Here is a 22578-nt window from a genome sequence, read left to right as displayed (position 1 = left end):
TACATCTCCAGTAGTTGATTTCTTCGCTATAACCTCCACTATTTTACGTTTTTGTAGGTCATATATATGATGAATAGAAATAAAAGGAAATAGCATTTCTCATCTTCGTAAATCTGTAGTTATGTGCTAATTTAATTAGGTATCACTATAAAGTGCTGTTTAATGGAGACAAGCACAGTTTGAACATGAAGAAACACATTTTGCGCTTTATCGTTTTCATGACAAATAAATTTTTACCATGAAAAATTATATATCATTTGAAAGCTTTGGATGTGAACTTTCTTTTCATATAGTTTTCATTAAAACCTGACAGTTACACATCATATCAAGGTCCCTTCAACACCCTGGTATTTTCACATATTTTCAAAGGTTGTCCTGGAATTTATTTCCTTTATCTGCTGAAAACTTTGCCAGATAAGATTGGAGCCTGGTACAGCCTTCTGGCTTTCCAGTCCTTGGTCAAACCATCCAACCTATGCCAGCATGGAAAGTGGACATTAAACGATGATGATGCTGAATGGTAGCCCTCATTCTAGTTCAATGCACCCAAGCACCATAACTCAAGTTGTGTTAAAAATCATATATGCATGTAGCTTTATAAAACTTGATGGGAATAGGTCAGATAATCATTATGAAATATAAAAGTGAAAATTTTATTGCTAATTTTCACTTAGAAAAGAACATAATTTCTTCAAGATTTTTATACCATTAGAAAGAAAAATTTCTTGCTAAATCATCGTGGTCACTGCCGATTCTGGCCATAGTATGCCAAAAAAACACAAAGTGAAAAAGAGGGTGCTATACTGATACTTTGTATACAATTAACACATACTGACACTACTTGCTAAACTGATAGGTTCCCACTTGATGAGAGGTCATACAGAAGATGAATTCAAGGTTTCAAATATCAATTTTGATCCAGAATTTCAAGAAATAGACAAATTAATTGGTAAGTAAACATATTCATATGAGAATTTGCACTAAATTGAATTAAATAGAGCCTCTAGAGTCTAAAATTAGTGTGAAATCATTGTATTGATAATGTGGTTTATTCCTTATGGCTTTGTACCAAGTGACAAATGAATTTTACCTCAAGATAGTCTTGTATAAGTGAATTTCGTATAAGAGAAATATTGGTCTATTTTTAGACGAACAAATCGACCCCAGAACTTATTCTTTGTAAGCCTAGTACTTATTCTATCGGTCTCTTTTGCCAAACTGCTAATTATGGGGATGTAAACACACCAGCATTGGTTGTCAAGCAATGGTAGGGGTGGGGACAAGCACATACACACACACACACACACACATATATATATATATATATATATATATATATGCACAACGGGCTTCTTTCAGTTTCCGTCTACCAAATCCACTCACAAGGCTTTGGTCGGCCCAAGGCTATAGTAAAAGACACTTGCCCAAGGTGCCACGCAGTAGGACTGAACCTGGAACCATGTGGTTGGTAAGCAAGCTACTCACCACACAGCCACTTTTGCGCCTACTTATGTATGAGTTTTATATATACATGTTTAGTTGGACCAGTATCTACATGCAGAAACCATTATATATATATAACTATGTATGACAAAAAACAATTTTTTTTTGAGTAAGCATCTCCATCTACATATAATGCCAATAATTTTAATTTTTGCAATCTCCATAGCAGTCATAAACTAGGTCATTTTTCCCCCCTTATTTCTTACTTCCCCTACACTCGTCAATATTCGACAATATTTACTTTCTCTTAAATTATTCTCAAATCTTTTCAATATATTAATTTTTCAATATACCATTTCATAGATGATTTATAGTTCTAGCAGCAGACATTGTAAGTAAAATATCTCCTTGTCTTCATATTTTATTTATTATTCTTATAAGTTTTATACTTTCTTTATATCGTTTTATTAACCACCTTTTAGTACCTATTAAGTTATTGCTTTAGTTACTTCCTGTACTATCTACTTATCTCCTCCAATAACTCTGACATATTATTTGCATAAAACATTCTATTATAAAGTTTATATAGCACCAACCATTTATGATTGATTTTAAACGTAATGATTATTAACGGTTAAGTATAAATTTCAGTCTCCAGTATTTAAAATTCTGTACTTCCTTGTTTGGATATTCTTTTTTCAACGCCACTTGCTTCTTTCTTCTTATATGGGTTTTTTAAATTAGCTCTTTTATACTAATCTGTAGAGAGAAAGTTACCTATATTTCTATATTATATATATATCATCATCTAACTGTTACCCAAGTCATGTTTTAAATAGATATGACTCCAAGAACAATTACACATTACAAAAATTAGTAAGAAATGTAAGTCTAAACTCTCCCTTTTTTACTTTATTTAGTCTTTATTATTTTTTTCTTGTTGTGCTACTGATGAGTACTCTTTGACAACTCAGATTCTTAAACTGAATTTGTCTTTCTGTACAAAATGATCATATAACGAAATGAATAAAAAATATTTTATGCCATATCAACATCTACTCTCCTCCATTTACAAAAAATATGATTGAATTTGCCGAACTTTGTCCTATAACTTAAATCATATACTTAATATACTTATATAACCTTTCATAGCTATGCCAATTTACATCAGTAAATTCAAAGTAAAGTATGAAGAATCAACATTAAAAATCATTCGGAAACTACTCCAATTAAAGGACAAATCCACATTCAACCCTTTAAAGAAAAATATACATATATATATATATATATGTGTATATATATATATATATATATATATATATATATATATATATATATATATATATTTACATGTATATATATATATATATATATATATATATTTACATGTATATATATATATATATATATATATATATATATATATATATTTACATGTATATATATATATATATATATATATATATATATATATTCAATAATAGGACGAATTCTTTTACATGAATTTATCAAGTAGCTAGCATGAAAAATCCTCATAAGGGAAAAAATCCATCATTTATTCCCGAAATATATTCTTGTAAAAGAATTTGTCCTATTATTGAATTTAAATATATTACCAGAATATATTCAGTGCTGAATTTATTCTGAGTAAGAGGCATATTTACCGAGATGCAATTCGAAATTCCCGCCACTTACATAGGGAAATAGTGACGAACAGTCGTCTATATGCTATGCTGCATACACGGTGTTCGTTTGGTATGTTGATTCACTGTTTATTTCTATTTTTCTTGACCATATTATACTGACGAGTAGAAGTTGTATAATACTACAATAACTACGAAATCATGATCTATAATTTAGTCCGTTTTTAAGGGGTTGGTTTTGAGAGTTGCATTTCCTCGCATTCGGTAAAAATGTGCTTTTTATAGTAGTCTGACCTTAGAGTCCCTCATGGCGTGAGGCGTTATTGTATAGTAATGCCCTTATATATATATATATATATATATATATATATATGTTTACATGTATATATATACATATATATATATATATATATATATGTTTACATGTGTATATATATATATATATATATATATATATATATATATACGTGTGTATATATATATATATATATATCAGACGCCATGAAAGGGCTAAGGTGTAGGTGCAGGAGGTGGTGAAACTCTGTGTAAGGAGTAGACAACCACCATATATATATATATATATATATATATATAATTATGTGTATTTCTTCTATCTTAATGAATAAAAATTGTTCTGATAGAATAAATGGGTTAATAGAAACCAATGTAGCAAAGAACACAAAATAACTGTGGTTAGCTCCTGTTTTTAAGGCAGGAACTCCTTGAAATTTTGGGTATTTGAGTATATTTAATAATTTAAGGATTGGAGAAAACGCATGTTATAATTGCATACTTTATTCCTACATATGTTTCAAAGGATTACAACCTGCGTGATCCATAGGGATCTTTGATATTAAAATTGTAACCTTCTTATCAGGGAAAGCATGGGAATCATCTTAAACGTAAGACATTATGACCGATTATGAAAACAATAGATGGATAAGGTTATGACTTGATTCATTTGAAAAAAACCGTTAGAGAATTGGACGCTGCCGGATAGTGGGTTGGACAACACATACCAATCAATATGTAAGAGCGTACATGCATACATAAATACACATACACAAACACACACATATACATGCATACTGATACACACACACACACATATACATACATATATGCGCATATACACATACACATGTGCACCCGTATATACATATGTATACATATATATACACACACACACATATATATACATATACATACACACCTATATATACACACACTCATACGTCCACATTTATACATATGCACATACGTACCTACGCATATACAAATATACACGTGTGCGTGTCTCCATATACACACATGTATCCATCTACATATACACACATGTATAAATAGAAATATATTCATGCACATACACATAGCTATACATCTACGCCTATCACCTAATCAAATAAACAGATTCGCATATACATATACATACATGAATACATATGCAAACACACGTATGCACATACATACATACATACAAATACATATACATATACATATATACATATATATACATATATATATATACATATATATGTGTACATATAAAAGAAAAATAACTCAAGTGTTTTATATATACATACATACACCCCCCCCCACATACATACATCCACATATCCATATGTGTGTGTGCATGCATACATATACATATACACACACATACATATACATATACACACACATACATATACATACATATATATTTTTTTGTGCACACACACACATACGCATATATACACATACACACATGTGCACAAACATATACATACATAAACACACATACACGCATACATACATAAATACATACACACACATATACATATAGAAATATGCACTTACATACAGAACTTAATAACGTATATATATATATATGATTTTATACAAATACATACACAATTATACATGCTTACATATACGTAGATTTGTACACATATACACACATATATATATAAATATATGTGTATATATATATATATATATATATATATACTTACAAACATACATACACCCCCCACACACACATACATACACACATACCCATACACATACATACATATATACATACACATACACACACATAGATACATACACAGACACACACATATATATATACACACACACATACATATATACACACACACACATACATATATACACACACACACATACATATATACACACACACATACATATATACACACACACACATACATATATACACACACACACATACATATATACACACACACACATACATATATATATATATATATATATATATATATATATACACGTGTGCGTGCATATACACATGCATACACATGTGGACACGCACACTCACATAAACTTGTATACGCAATCATATACACACATTTATATTTACACATACATAAACATCTAAACGTTAACTTATATTTTTTTTAAATACGCTCTTACACATTGATTGGTATGTGTTGTCCAACCCACTATCCAGCAGCGTCCAATTCTCTAACGGTTTTTTTCAAATGAATCAAGTCATAACCTTATCCATCTATTGTTTTCATAATCGGTCATAATGTCTTACGTTTAAGATGATTCCCATGCTTTCCCTGATGAGAAGGTTACAATTTTAATATCAAAGATCCTATGGATCACACAGGTTGTAATCCTTTGAAACATATGTATGAATAAAGTATGCAATTATAACATGCGTTTTCTCCAATCCTTAAATTCTTAAATATATATACATATATATATATATATGCATACATGTGTCTATATATATATATATATATATATATATATATATATATATATGTATATACATGTATATATATAGTATATATGTGTGTGTGTGTATATATATATATATATATATATACATATTTGTATATATGTATATACGTGTGTGAGTGTGTGTATATATATATATATATATATATATATATATATATATATATATATATATATATATATATATGTATGTGTTGTCTGGAAAGTTTGTGCCGATTTTCCAAACGGTTCGTCTCACTCAACTCATGTGGTACCCAAACATCATAGCGATTTGTGTACCCAAGCCTTACCAGGTGCTCATGAGCAACGGATTTTGATAGGTTGAGGCTTTCTCCCAATACTCGGGTTGTGCAACATGGGTTATTCTCAATTAATGACTTGATTTGGTCATCATCTGTAGTGGATGGTCTGCCTGATCGCTCTTTATCAATACGGCTACAATCTCCAGCTTGGAACCTCACGAACCACTTCCGTACAGTTCTTTCGGATAAAGGAACAACACCGTAAACTGCGCATATTTCTTTAATTGTTTGTGAGGCATTTTTCCCTTTACGGAAAAAGAAAAGCATCAAGTGCCAAAAATGAACTTTCTTATCTTTCATTTTAAAGGGTTACAGAATTAACATAGGTTATAGGAACATAAACCTTCTTTCACGAAAAGATAGCTTAAACTGAGCTCTAAATGGAGGTGTAGTTAAATCCTATTTTATGGACTCAAACATGTTCGAAAATAAGTCGAAAGGTAAGCTGCAATAAGTCGGCACAAACTTTCCAGACAACCCAATATATACATGCTCTTTTACTTGTTTCAGTCATTTGACTGTGGCCATACTGGGGCACCGCCATTAGTCGAGCACATCAACCCCAGGACTTATTCTTTGTAAGCCTAGTACTTATTCTGTCGGTCTTTTATGCCGAACCGCTAAGTTACGGGGGACGTAAACACACCAGCATCAGTTGTGAAGCGATGTTGGAGGGACAAACGCAGACACACAAACACATACATATATACGATGGGCTCCTTTAAGTTTCCGTCTACCAAATCCACTTACAAGGCTTTGGTCGGCCCGAGGGTATAGTAGAAGACACTTGCCCAAGGTGCCACGCAGTGGGAATGAACCCAGAACCAAAGTTGGATCTAAGAAACATCAGTTATGGTATGCAAGGGACGATTGCGCTGGTATGGACATGTTGCCAGAATGGATGAGGATAGATGTGTGAGAAAGTGCCACACCCTAACGGTTGAGGGAACCCATGGAAGAGGCAGGCCCAGGAAGACCTGGGATGAGGTGGTGAAGCACGACCTCCGAATATTAGGCCTCACCGAGGCAATGACTTCTGACCAAGACCTTGGAAATATGCTGTGCGTGAGAAGACCCGGCAAGCCAAGTGAGACCAAAATCCAAGGCCTCTACCAGGGATGTAGCCAGCCCACTTACGTGTAACATTCCTTCATTGGACACTAAACTCCGCTTGCAAAGACCTGTTGAGGTAAGTGAAATCGAAATCGAACTAAATTTGTAGGAACACTAAACTTGGCTTCCAAAGACCTGTTGGGGCAAGCGAAAGCGAAATCGTGATGGCACCTGTACCAGTGGAGCACTAAGAGCACCGTCTGAGCATGATCGTTGCCAGAGCAGCTGTCTGGCTTCCGTGCTGGTGCCACGAAAATAGACCAGCGTGATCGTTACCAACGTCGCCTTCTTGGCACTTGTGCCAGTGGCATGTGAAAAGACATTCGGGCGAGATCGTTGCCAGTGCCAATGGACTGGCTCCTGTGCAGGTGACACGTAAAATACACCATTTTGAGCATGGCCATTGCCAGTACCGCCTGATAGGCCTTCGTGCCGGTGGCACGTAAAAGCACCCACTACACTCTCGGAGTGGTTGGCATTAGGAAGAGCATCCAGCTATAGAAACTCTGCCAAATCAGATTGGAGCCTGGTGTAGCCACCTGGTCCACCAGTCCTCAGTTAAATTATCCAACCCATGCTAGCATGGAAAGCGGACGTTAAACATCGATGATGATAATGATACGTGTGTGTGTGTGTGTGTGTATATATATATATATATATATATATATATATATATATATATATATATATATATATATCATCATCATTTAACATCCGCTTTTCATGCTAGCATGGGTTGGACGACTTGACTGGGGACTGGCGAACCAGATGGCTGCACCAGACTCCAATCTGATCTGGCAGAGTTTCTACAACTGGATGCCCTTCCTAACACCAACAACTCTGAGTGTAGTGGTGCTTTTTACGTGCCACCGGCATGAGGGCCAGTCCGGCGATATATAAATATCATTATCATCGTTTAACGTCCGCCTTCCATGCTAGCATGGGTTGGACAATTTGACTGAGGACTGGTGAAACCGGATGGCAACACCAGGCTCCAATCTAATTTGGCAGAGTTTCTACAGCTGGATGCCCTTCCTAACGCCAACCACTCAGAGAGTGTAGTGGGTGCTTTTACGTGTCACCCGCACGAAAACGGCCACGCTCGAAATGGTGTCTTATGTGCCACCCGCACAAGAGCCAGTCCAGGGGCACTGGCAACGATCTCGCTCGAAAACCCTACAAGGCCAGTCAGGCGGTATATATATATATATGTCTGTACGTATTGTCGTCGTTTAACGTCCGCTTTCCGTGCTAGCATGGGTTGGACGATTTGACTGAGGACTGGTGAAACCAGATGGCTACACCAGGCTCCAATCTGATTTGGCAGTGTTTCTACAGCTGGATGCCCTTCCTAAAGCCAACCACTCAGAGAGTGTAGTGGGTGCTTTTACGTGTCACCCGCACGAAGGCCAGTCAGGCGGTACTGGCAAAGGCCACGCTCATCTCGCTCGAGAAACCTCATGTGTCACCCGCACAAGAGCCAGCCCATGGGCACCAGCAACGATCCCGCTCGAAAATCCCAGAACCCCACACAAGAGCCAGTTCAGGGGCACCGGCAACGATCTCGCTTGAAGAAATTTCATGTGTCACCAGCACAAGAGCCAGTCCAGGGGCACTGGCAACGATCTCGCTCGAAAAACCTCATGTGTCACCCGCACAAGAGCCAGCCCAGGGGCACCAGCAACAATCCCGCTTGGAAGATTTCATGTGTCGCCCGCACATGAGCCAATCCAGGGGCACTGGCAACGATCCCACTCGAAAGACTTCATGTGTCACCCGCACATGAGCCAGTCCAGGGGCACTGGCAACGATCCCGTCCCGCTCAAGGCATTTCATGTGTCACCCGCACAAGAGCCAGCCCACGGGCACCGGCAACGATCCCGCCCGAAAGATTCCATGTGCCGCCCGCACACGAGCCAGCCCAGGGGCACCAGCAACGATCCCGCTCGAAAAACCTCGTGTCACCTGCACAACAGCCGGCCCAGGGGCACTGGCAATGATCTCGCCCAAAAGATTTCATGTGTCGCCCGCACATGAGCCAGTCCAGGAGCATTGGCAACGATTCCGCTCAAAACATTTCATGTGTCACCCGCACAAGAGCCAGTTCAGGGTCACTGGCAAGTAGCAAGTTAGTTTTTGTTTGTGGCAGATGTTCAGGTGCAATAAAGACTGCAAACAAACAGGAAACAACTTCTATCTCATTCCAGGGTGAAAAACTAGAGGTAGTCGATAGCTTCCGCTATCTGGGCGACCAAGTTAGTAGTGGGGGTGGGTGCGCTGAAAGTGTAGCTGCTAGAATAAGAATAGCCTGGGCAAAGTTTAGAGAGCTCTTACCCCTGCTGGCGACAAAGGGACTCTCACTCAGAGTAAAAGGCAGACTGTATGACGCATGCGTACGAACAACCATGCTACATGGCAGTGAAACATGGGCTGTAACTGCTGAGGACATACGTAAGCTCGCAAGGAATGAAGCCAGTATGCACCGTTGGATGTGTAATGTCAATGTGAATACCCGTCAGAGTGTAAGTATCTTGAGAGAAAAGCTGAACATTAGAAGCATCAGTTGTGGCGTGCAAGAGAGACGATTGCGCTGGTATGGACATGTGGTGAGAATGGAAGAGGATAGCTGCGTGAAAAAGTGCCACACCCTAACAGTTGAGGGAACCCGTGGAAGAGGTAGGCCCAGGAAGACCTGGGCTGAGGTGGTGAGTTAAGACCTTCGTACATTGGGCCTCACCGAGGCGATGACTACTGACTGAGACCTTTGGAAATGTGCTGTGCGTGAGAAGACCCGGCAAGCCAAGTAAGATCGTTGCCAGTGCCCCTGGACTGGTTCTTGTGCGGGTGGCACATGAGATGCACCATTTTGAGCGTGGCCGTTGCCAGTACCGCCTGACTGGCTCCTGTAGGATTTTCGAGCGAGATCGTTGCCAGTGCCCCTGGACTGGTTTGTGCGGGTGGCACATAAAAGACACCATTTCGAGCGTGGCCGTTTTCGTGCGGGTGACACGTAAAAGCACCCACTACACTCTCTGAGTGGTTGGCGTTAGGAAGGGCATCCAGCTGTAGAAACTCTGCAAATCAGACTGGAGCCTGGTGTTGCCATCCGGTTTCACCAGTCCTCAGTCAAATCGTCCAACCCATGCTAGCATGGAAAGCGGACGTTAAACGATGATGATGATGATGATTATATATATATATATATATATATATGTGTGTGTGTGTGTGTGTGTATATGTATGCGTGTATACATATTTATTATACACGTGTATATATATATATGTATGCGTGTATATATATATATATATATATATATATATATCCAACGTTTTAAATTTTTACATTTAAGAGAGAGATTTGACGCTAATATCCATATCAATGTTATTTATTCCTATGTCAACATTTCTCTATAAAGCTATATTTGACCGTCAAGTTTAAGTCAAACATATAAGTTGCCATACACGTTTTCGGGGAATAATCTTTTAGAACAAACAAACAATAAATAAATCAAACAAAAAATCAAAATTTGAAGATCAATACCGTATTTCTAGATTTCTTCCATAAGTTTACCGTTAAGTGGTTCAATACTATTTCTGTCCCTTTCAAAACGAAGTCCATTAAGGGGCGGTAACCCCTTGCCATATCATATGAATTTTTCACAATTTTTTACTCAAATCTCTATTCTAATAGGAATTAAATTATATTATCCTAGGAGCTATTGTAAAGCCCACAATTGCTATTGGTAAATTGTACATTGATATGCCTGTCTTAAGAGCTAATATTATACTACATTGTACTATAAAATATGAATTATAAATAACCCTCAATTACAATAGGAATTATTATCTCTAGGAGCTTTTTCAAAACCCACAGCTGCTATATGTAAGTTACATATTAATATATTAATATGGCCTGCTTTAGGGCCTAATATTATACCCTATGCACTCTAGGTTATAAATTATAAATTATAAACAATTTTCCATTAGAATGGAGATCTATAGTGTGTTATCCTACCTCTAGGATATCATGCAAAACCCACAATTGCTATTGTCAAATTATACATTTATATAGCCTACCTTAAGATCCAATATCACACCATATTGTTATAAATAACTCTCCATTATAATGGAATCCATACTAAATTGTGCCTAGAAGTTAATGACAAAACCACAGCTGCTACTTGTAACTTTAATATTTTAATACGGCCTGCCTTAATATCTAATATTATATTATTATTATTATTATCATTATTATTATACTACAATCAGTTTCAATATAGTAAACCTTCTCTCTTTGTAAACTGCCCAATTTAATGCCGAAATGTAGAATTGAGCTCCATTATTAAAAATCCTATTATTAGCAGATAATCTGGAGAGTCTTAATGAAATATTTTAAACTAAATTATCAATAATACCTCTAGAATGGTTACTACAATGTACTATAGATTATAGTCAATTCTCTATTACAATGGAACTCAATCCTCAATTGTCACTAGAAGTTTTAGTAAAGACCACAACTGCTATTGGTAAATTATATACTAATGTGGCCTAAGACCTAAACTTATATTGTAATTTACTATAAATTATAGCTAATCTTCAACTACCATGGGAATCTATACTATATTATCTGTAGAGGCTTTTACAAAATCCCTGCTGCTATTGGTAAATTATATTAGTATGACCTGTCTATAGACTAACTACTACGGTATAATGTACTATAATACCCTGTCATATTGCAATTTTATTTAAACCAGCGAAAAGTGTGTCTTAAAAAATGTGTACATTTTAGAGCATTATTTGTTAGTTTATTTATCAACTTACCCTTAGAGAATAATATGTAATAAAGTTCTAAGGTACATAGCAAACAGTATTTCCTACCCTTATCGTACGGGAATGACCTCGCAATAACCGACCATTCTAACAAATATTGCTTTTTTTGTTCTTTGAGTTCCCAGATGAATTCACTAAGGCTAGTGCTTGCTATTTTCCTTCTATCTCTAAAGGTACTATAATGATTAGATATTCTTTAACAGATTTGTCCCGAAGTACACCCCAGGTATCGCCTAACATCTGTCTGAGTCCTTACCTTACATTGATAAACTACATTTCTAACTCTCGCATTAGGGCCTTCAAATTTCAATCTTCTAGGGTTGACCTCTGTTACTGTAATCAAATTCAGATTATTACTATTATTAATACCGCCATTATTATTATTATTATTATTATTATTATTATTATTATTATTATTATCATTATCATTTATATCAGGGTTCATATCCCTATCCACCCCTATTTCTTTAGATTTTAGTATTTTAAAATTATGGGCTGCAATTATTTGTGCTAAATTCATAGTGTTTGAAAACCCAAATCTAATGATATGTGCATTAATAATTTTACCATAGTGTGAATTCTTTGGGAAACGTCTGCTTATCACCTCTCTAAATTTTGCAATCAAGTTACTTTTAATATTCCTCCCAAACGGGATTATGAACCAAACATTATCATCTTTAGTATTATCAGAATTACCAATATCATTCTTAAAAAATTTTAAATTACCTCTATGTTACGTTTATGGAAATTCTTGGGTTTATTTTCCTTATTTCCATTGAGTTTATTCTTATTGCTATTATTGTTATCTGTCTTAACGTTGTTGCTATCAGTTTCAATATAGTAAACCTTCTCTTTGTAACCTGCCTTATTTAATGCCGAATTATAGAATTGAGCTTCATTATTAAAAACCCTATTATTAGCAGATAATCTGGAGAGTCTTAATGAAATATTTTTAATTAAATTATCAATAATAGCTCTAGGATGGTTACTCGATTTATTTATATACTTTAGGTTAGTTAAAGGTTTATGATATGGTCTATATGTCTCATTTTTAATATCTAATGTTACATCTAAAAAATTAGCTACAGAAATATCGTCTTCATAAATGATGTTCATCCCCATTCTACGAAAAAATCTAGCCAGTCTACCCTTAATCCTCTGCAGTTTCTGGTTGGAGCTATTCCTAATATATAGAAGGCAGTCATCCCTATATAGACCCCCACTAATCAAAGGGAATTGATCATTTAATTCATAAAGAATGAAGGAACCCACCATATCAGCTATTTGTGCTGAGTCAGAGCTTCCCATGGGGACATTGAAAGCATCTGGTGTATCCTTCCGTATCCATATTTGGATATATAAACAAGGAGAACAATCTCTAAGGAGTCTAATTTAGATTTTTTTTGCGGTGAAATCTCCTGCTATATTGGTAACGATTACATAGTTTACTATGAAAAATTATATATATATATATATTTCTATACATGTGTATATATATATATATATATATATATATATATATATATATATATATATATATATATATATATATATATATAATCATTCTCATAAGGGAGGAGGCCTAACTGGATCTAAACGCCTTAATAAAAACAAAAAACTTAATTTATTCAACTATACTAACACTGTAACTAGATCTGATGAAAATATCTGGTTCATCCTCCCATTCGGAAAACAAGTTAAATCCAATTTGATCTGGCAGTTCCGAGACACGATGAATAGGAACTTTCCTAGGGATTCTCACAATTAGCCAATAATCAACACACATAAGGTTAGATTTGGGTTTTCCAATACTAAAAATTTGTTACAGATAATATCTTCCCATAATTTTAGGCTTTTAGATTCATCTCTAGTCAGCCATCTAAATTATGATGATAATAATAGTAATGCTTATAACAATAATAATAATAATTACTCCAGTAATTTAACACACTCATATGGTGGCAATAGTTTTTTAGGTAAAAACATAGGTAATAAGTGCAACATTAGTAAATATAACAATCACTGTAACAACAATAAGATTAATATCTCGGAATCTAATTGTAATAGAATTAAGTTTTTAAGTGCGAATGCCAGGACCAAAAATGTGGTTCATCAATGTAAGGTAATGACAAACACAGACGTCTCGCATTATGTAGGTACCTCCTCGACGCAGGTCTCCAGGAGAATTTCCAACCATTATTCTTCCTTTAGGGATAGGAATAAAATTAATAGTACTGGGATTAGTAAATTAATCTGGAAACTTAAGGATTGCAATAAACAATTCTCTTTGGAATGGTCAATACTGGCTACCTCAATACCCTACAACAAGGGCAAGGATTTTTGTCCTCTTTGTAACTTGGAGCATTACCACATTCTGTTCTCCAAGAATTATCTAGTAAACCAGATAACACAGAGAGCATACAGATGCTAGCAATGGAGGAAACACACCTTCTTACTAATTTTAGTTATTATTATTATTATTTTTTCACCTAATGACATTCTCTCTAGTGGACGACCGCCTTACAAGTGGTATGTACAATCACCCAGCTTAGTATTTACCTTTAACTTTAGACAATAACAATAATAGTAATAATGATAATATTTAATTTTTTTTTTTTTTTATAACAATAATAGGAACAATAACAGGAATAATATCATTAAAATATTATCTTAAATAATAATTATCTGACTCCAACGCCAGTTGTTTTTACTCATTCCCTTCCATAGTTGGTTCAGCAAGTCTTTCCCAGTAAAGCTACATTCGTTGAGTTTGAAGCATACTCGTAACTTTACTTTCATAATTTCGCTCTTGTTCTCGTAAGCATGTTTATTATTATTATTTCATCACATGATAGTTTTGTACCTTGTATTACCATTTATTTAGGTTGATATCCATATCTTAATATGATACAATGCTATGGATGTTTAATTAATTATATTTACAATCTTTGCTTAGTTTTACCTCAGTATATAAGTTTGTTTACATAAGGAGTAATATATAATGAATTCATTGGATTCTCTCCCTTCCTCCTTTTCTGGTTTTTAGTTTGCCATTGTTTTCCATTTTTTTAAACTTTAGATTTTTGGATTTTACTGCGGTCCATTATGCCTTGCGTTCATAGCCTCTCTCCCTTAATAGCTCCCTGTAAACCAACGTTCTTGTTTCTAACGGTCATTTACTTAGCTATATAATGTTATAACTCATAAGCAACCTTAGCATTTAGCGTATGTCTTGCTTTTTTGTATGTTGGTTCCCTGACGATGAATTTATGTGCAATTCCAGCACCTCTTACTTCTTTGGAGTAGAGTGCACATATATTTTGAAACATATGTAGGAATTAAAGGAACTTATTGATTATACGCGTTTTGCTCCATTTATTATTATGATTCATATCTACTCAAAATACATCACTTTAACATGGTATTTCTACCTATTAACCGGGTATGATATCCCAGTTTTTGTGTGATTTTTGCTACCCTGATAACTATTAACATATTTACATTATCAAAGTTTTTTCAACCGAGATAATATTAATATATATATATATATACATAATTTGAAGAAAAGCAACAAAAATGTATTAGGTTATAGCAGTACGTACGTTTCGTACAAACTTCATTTATTTATGTAGTGAGAACACCACATAAGATGTGCAATGAAAATGTACTCCTCAGCTACATAATGGAAGTTCATTTTAGAAAGTCATTTTGTAAATGTGCGCAAATACAAGAGTAGGAGATGAAAAAAATACCATCTTGACTGGGCTGTCAAACAGGAATTTAATTTCTATTTATTCTAGCTGTTCTTCTTTCTAGAAGGAGGGGTAAAATAGCAGTAATTTCAATTTAGAGGAAGGTAGATTAGGTAGTAAGGGACAGCAGGTTAGGGGTGAATCAAGCAAGAGAAAAAAGAGAGAAGAAAAAAGAAAAAAATTATATATATATATAGAAATAAAAATGAAAATGGAAGGACAATACCCTAAGGAGTGGCTAGAGGAAATTTAAGGTAAGGGAATTTAGGTCAAGATATTGGAGAATTATTAAGAATATATTTATTCGTCTGTATATTTAGAATAATATAACAAACTAAAGTACTAAATTTAAAACCATAGAGAACATTAATAGTTAAAATAAGACAAACATTTATAGTTAAAATAAGATATACATTTATGTGGGGTAGTAGAAGAGAGATATTATTTATAAGAAAAACCATAAGAGAAGATATCAATGGCCAAAACAAATCAAAGTGAAGGGGGGGAGGGGGTAGAAAATCAGGACTAAACTGTAGGAATATTATCAGTGGGTTGGGAAAGGTTAAAATGTATTCCAAAATTATACTTTAAAGCTATAACTTAAATAAAGTACTTAATAGTTTGGGAAACAAAAAGAATTAAAATAATATATTATTAGCAAGATTTACTTTTTAAAATATTTAAAGGTGCGAGAGTAACAATGTACACATAGAACCCTAAGGTCAGATCTATTGTTAATTAGATTAGGATTATCCTTAAGTTTTAAAATTTCATAAATTTCCATAGAGCACAGTCCACAGCCGTATCTACTATTTCTATAGGGTTGTGCCCTCCTGATGATTTCCCATTTAAGGTTAAAATCGATACCATTCTCCTTCAATTCCCAAATTTTATTAGATAATGATGTGCTATTGGCCTTATGTTTAAGTCTAAACGAGGAAAAATGATTGTATAATTTCATCCATTTAAACCTCCCAGCTTTTTATGTTAGCAGGGTTTTTATCCTTATACTTTCTTGTTTATTATTCTTTGCTATTTGCTTTCTTCCCCATTTACCTTTGCCTAATAATTTATGAGTGGCCCCAAATGAGAAGGAACATGTTTGGAAGTCACTGTCTTTTGTTCTGTTGCTGTGCTGTTTAGTGGGTACAGAAACAATGTTTCTTTTACTGTGTTTGTTGGAACTGCTGCTGTTGTTGATACTGTTGCTGTCCAACCCACATCCATATGGAAGATTGTTGCAGTTGCTGTCATGGTCACATGCAGTTGTTGCTACTGACTTTATTGTTGGTGGTGTTGTTGCAATGGTTTCATCTGAAGAGGGGTCAGTGAGGAGCTTCCTTCACTGTGAACAGAAACCCTTGAGATGTTGTGTCCAGGGTGACTTCCAAACTTTGTTGATCAATTTAGCTCCATAATTCCATCCCTTGGCCTGTTCAATTTTTTTTTTCAGTAGCCTCTAGACCTGCAATATATTTTTTGTCCTCTATGATGAATGCAGTGAGGTGATGTTACAGTGAATGTCCCCATATTATTACTACTACATTGAAGAGAACAGCCACCAACCAATCAGTAGATATATACTTCAAGGAGCACATGAACCACTTTCATTCTCACTAATCTTCAGCCAAGATAGATTGGTATGAGGACCACATTATCACTCTTTAGAATTACTATAGAGTGCCACGTGTTATAGGAAATCTCACCCCTACTCCTACCGTGTCATACTTTCTTCCCAAAGCAACATACATTCTGGTATCTAAGATTAGCTTAAGGCACTTTTCTAGTTTTTGATGTACCCCTTGCTCTATTTTCCAGCTTTCCATGATAGTTTTATGAAAGATTATTTGCCATACGGATTCTGGTATACTTAATGTTATGTTTCAGTCAGACCTAGTAAGGAGGATGTTAACATTTGTAAAAATCCAAGACAAATAAAATAATTCTGTTATACAGTGTTTGAAAACTCATTAACAGTTGATTTGTGAAACAAAAAGCTTTTTTTTATTAGTGTTGATTCTAATGGTAATGTTGGAGTTGATAGTTGTTGCTGGAAATTGCAGGTGTGTTGAGGCAACATTTTGCTTTTCTGTTTTACTGTTGTTACTATTGTTTCATTCAGCACTAGTGGTGGTATAAACACAGCTCTTCTAGTTTGCAATCTGACCCCACAAACTTTTAACCAAAATATACTATGCCGTACTTCATTTAAATTTTTTAAGGAAATGAGTAAATTTCACAAAAACGATCACCAATCTCACCCCAAAGGGCAAAAATACAATGGAGGTAAAAAGCTCCTCAGAATCATTGGAAACACGACACAGAGCAATATATTTTGAACATGCATTCTTGAAAAGTTACAAGTGGTTCAACATCTTGCTGACGCCACAACAATAACAACATGTACAACAGAAATTACTTTCAATGCAAGTACTTACCTTTCTCTTCCCTGACTGTAGCATATTGGCTATTGGCTAAGGGACAGGCATTCCTACCACACACTCCTGTCACATTAAATTCATTTCTACAAAGTGTTTGTGTCTGGGTCCTATCAATTAAATAACCAAAAAAAAATTTGAAACAATGTTTGCTTCTAACCTTTTAGTATTTAAATTATCTGTATGCAACCCAAATATTTTGTTTTATTTTCAATATGGCCAAATCAGGCCTCTCACACCTACCCTGAGATACCATTCTGAAAATAATAACATCAAAAGCTTCAAGATAATACAAGATAAAGCCATTTCTGCCTAACAATTGTAAATACTGTGAAATTTTCAGCTATTGAAGTGTAGATTGATTTTTTTAACGACTTATCGAGGGTTATTCCATATCAAATCATCCAGTTTCAAAAAAATTTCCCAGGTCACCCCCTCAGATCCCCCCTGAAAAAATTCACATTAGCTCTTGTACCTATATGATGGAAAAATATCAAGTATTAGGTCAATATCTTGGATAGTTTTGAAATTGTAGGCCTTTAAAACATTAATTAATTATACATTTTTTCCTAATGAGCCTCTCGGACCAACTTGAGACAGCCATTTCTACTCTAATTTAGGTAAGCACAACTTTGAAATCGTGTTTGGGGTTATCTTTTTCTGTAGAGTTCAAATATCTTATCAAATCAAGTGTATCTTGTATAGTTTTCCATCTACAGGCCTCTGAAAATTGCCAAGAATTAAATGTACAGTAAATGTATGCTTCTTTTAGGTATTTTTATCTCATTAGGTACACTAGATAAAGCAACCACAATTGTTTTCTTGTTACTTAGCATATAGTAGACCATTTCTGAGCAGTAACCATGTTAGTTACTATTATGGGAGTGTCAGAATAATTTTTTGAAATATGTACGATTTCAAAATTTCTAAAAAGATGCCCATTTTAATGCCCTTAGTTGACCATGTGGGCAGCTCACTATCATTTTCAAATGTTTACCATGCATTCTTATACTTCTGATGGTGATGTGACAGAAATTTGGTTTTGTTGCTGAGCTTCCTTTCAGAGTTATGAATTTTTAATGCATCATTTTAGAAGTTCAGTTCTGAGGTGTAACCTTGAAAGTCAATTGGAAGATGGATGTCACAAAATCACTTATTCAAGAAAACAGAGATTTTTAAAATGCAGTCCTTTATCTGACAATGAAAAAGCTTTAATTCATTGGAGATCTGGAGTTTTACTGCGCTACGTTATATTCTAATCACCCAGAAGCTTCCTAAATTCATGCTACGTTATATTCTAATCACCCAGAATTCATTGCTCTTTTAAAAAATTACGATTTATGCATTGTTGTCTCTCAAATATTTAAAATCTACAATTAAGAGCCCTCTCTACTCGCTGGCGGTAACCCGCCCTCCCACCCCCTCCACCGGAAGTTCATTCCTCTGCCATCCCACCCCCTCCACCGGAAGTTCATTCCTCTGTCATCCCACCCCCTCCACCGGAAGTTCATTCCTCTGCCATCCCACCCCCTCCACCGGAAGTTCATTCCTCTGTCATCCCACCCCCTCCACCGGAAGTTCATTTCTCTGTCATCCCGCCCCCTCCACCGGAAGTTCATTCCTCTGTCATCCCACCCCCTCCACCGGAAGTTCATTCCTCTGTCATCCCACCCCTCCACCGGAAGTTCATTCCTCTGTCATCCCACCCCCTCCACCGGAAGTTCATTCCTCTGTCATCCCACCCCTCCACCGGAAGTTCATTCCTCTGTCATCCCACCCCCTCCACCGGAAGTTCATTCCTCTGTCATCCCACCCCCTCCACCGGAAGTTCATTCCTCTGTCATCCCGCCCCCTCCACCGGAAGTTCATCCCTTTGTCATCCTGTCAACCTCGGCTGTCTCCCGGAACCCATCTAGTGGCCTTGGCCATCCTCTCCCCTACCTTTGGGTAGCGCATTAAGGTTGAGAAATGTTTGCAGGTTGTAGGTAATGTTTTGCTTATGAATTCTTCCAATTGCAAGTTTTCTTTTCAGGTACACGACACTGCTTTTCCTCTTCCCAGGCTACAGGCCCACACCCCCAACACCCATACTGTTAGGATTGGCACTCTCAACGTCGGCACGCTGAAAGGTAGATCTGGTGAAATTGTTGAGATGCTTGAACGGAGATGCGTAGATATGTGCTGCATCCAGGAAGTAAGATGGAGAGGAGGTTCTGCAAGGTTCCTCACAGGCAAAGAACACAGGTACAAGATTTTCTGGGCAGGGAACACTGACGGGGTCGGGGGCGTAGGAATACTTCTAGCGGAGAAATGGGTGGATAAGGTAATCGAGGTCGTTAGAGTAAGTGACAGAGTACTTAAGATCAGACTAGTGCTTCATCATAGATTAGCTACTGTCATCTCAGCCTATGCACCTCAACCTGGGCTACCAGATGGTCTGAAAGACCAATTCTATGACACCCTCTTGCAAACTACCTCGTCGACGAGTGACAGGGACCTTCTCTTTGTGGCTGGAGACTTCAACGGCCATGTCGGACGTCGTGCTGGGGGCTTCCATGGCATACATGGAGGCTATGGCTTCGGTTCCCGCAACGAGGAGGGAACCAGACTGCTGGAGTTCTGTGATGCAACCAATCTTATGGTCTGCAATACCAACTTCAGGAAACCTGCCAGTCACCTAGTCACCTACCGCTCCGGCAGACACTCTAGCCAAATCGACTACATCCTCGCCAGAAATAGGGAAAGAGGGCGGCTTATAAATGCCAAAACCTACCCTGGCGAAGAATGTACCCCACAACATAGATTAGTAGTTAGCGACTTTGGGATCAAGGCAAAATGGGTGCCCAGAATTAGACAGGCTTGGAGAAGAAGGGTGTGGAAGCTTAAAGACCCTGCAAACGGACAGAGACTTAGAGACAAGTTACTTGAAGCATTTAACGAAATAGAAGGGGATATAGCATCATACAACGTGGAAGACAATTGGAGATTTCTGCGGGACAACCTGTTGAAAGCCACCGACCAGATTTGTGGGTGGTGTAAGGTCCCCTCCCAACCCAGAGTAACGTGGTGGTGGAACAAGGAGGTAGACAGGGCTATTAGACAAAAGAAACAAGCTTGGAAGGACTGGAAGAACGGTGGTAGCAGGGAATTGTACCAATGTGCCAGAAGGGAGGCTAGGCGACAGGTTTATTTAGCCAGAGGGGAAGCAGATAAGGAAAGATTTGCCAATGTTCTGCGCCGTGAGGACCAAAGACTCGAGGTATTTCGTGTTGCAAGACAGTGTAGGAGAGAGAATAGTGATGTTGTAGGAGAGAAATGTGTTCGCATGGATGATGGTACGCTTGCATTAAATGAGGATGCAAAGAAAGAGGTCTGGAGATGCCACTACGATAGATTGCTTAATAAAGAGAATGAATGGGAGAAAGAGAGCCTGCCTTATGTCGACCCAATAGAGGGACCAGCTATCCGAGTTGATAGTACCAGGGTAGATAAAGCAATTAAGAGTATGAAGACCGGGAAAGCCCCCGGCCCATCAGGAATCACTGCAGAGATGCTCAAAATATCTGGCAGTGTTGGCTATAGCCTAGTCACCCGTATTACGAACCAGGTGATACACGAAGGAGTCATACCCTATGACTGGTGTAGCAGCATCATAGTCAACTGCTACAAAGGTAAAGGGGACGCTTTAGATACAAATAATTACAGAGGCATCAAGCTGTTAGATCAGGTTATGAAAGTTACAGAGAGGGTCATAGCCCAACTAATTAGGGAGCGAATCAATTTAGATGAGATGCAGTTTGGGTTCGTGCCAGGTAAAAGCACTACTGATGCCTTATTTCTAGTGAGACAGTTGCAAGAGAAATACCTAGCCAAGGATAAACCTCTGTACCTGGCTTTCGTTGACATGGAGAAAGCCTTTGACAGGGTCCCCCGATCCCTTATCTGGTGGTCAATGAGGAAACTTGGGATAGAAGAATGGCTAGTGAGAGCTGTGCGAGCCATGTACAGAGATGCGGCCAGTAAGGTGAGGGTTGGAAATGAGTACAGCAATGAATTCCGGGTAGAGGTAGGGGTCCACCAAGGTTCCGTCCTCAGCCCCCTATTATTTACCATAGTCCTCCAGGCAATCACAGAGGAGTTCAAGACAGGTTGCCCCTGGGAGCTCCTCTATGCTGATGACCTTGCCCTAATTGCGGAGTCACTATCAGAACTAGAGGAGAAGTTTCAGGTGTGGAAGCAAGGTCTAGAATTGAAGGGCCTTAGAGTCAACCTAGCTAAAACCAAAA

General features: G+C 36.7%; 1 protein-coding gene across 2 annotated transcripts in view; it reads right to left on the bottom strand.

Moving 5' to 3' along the window:
- LOC106874548 (protein MAK16 homolog) overlaps window positions 1-22578 on the bottom strand; it is a 167316-nt gene that overhangs the window by 105345 nt on the left and 39393 nt on the right. The window contains exon 3 of one of the 2 annotated variants that reach the window (XM_089362571.1): window positions 18293-18402. The exons of the other annotated variant lie outside the window; for it this stretch is intronic. Coding sequence (XP_089218697.1) covers window positions 18293-18402 — 110 coding nt within the window. The remainder of the gene's footprint in view (window positions 1-18292; window positions 18403-22578) is intronic. 2 annotated transcript variants of the gene reach the window in all.

Source organism: Octopus bimaculoides, chromosome 14 (assembly GCF_046866305.1).
Source record: "Octopus bimaculoides isolate indiv1 chromosome 14, ASM4686630v1, whole genome shotgun sequence".
NCBI classification, from domain to species: domain Eukaryota; kingdom Metazoa; phylum Mollusca; class Cephalopoda; order Octopoda; family Octopodidae; genus Octopus; species Octopus bimaculoides.
Note: the sequence above shows the minus strand (reverse complement) of the source record. Positions and strands in the feature narration are given on the sequence as shown.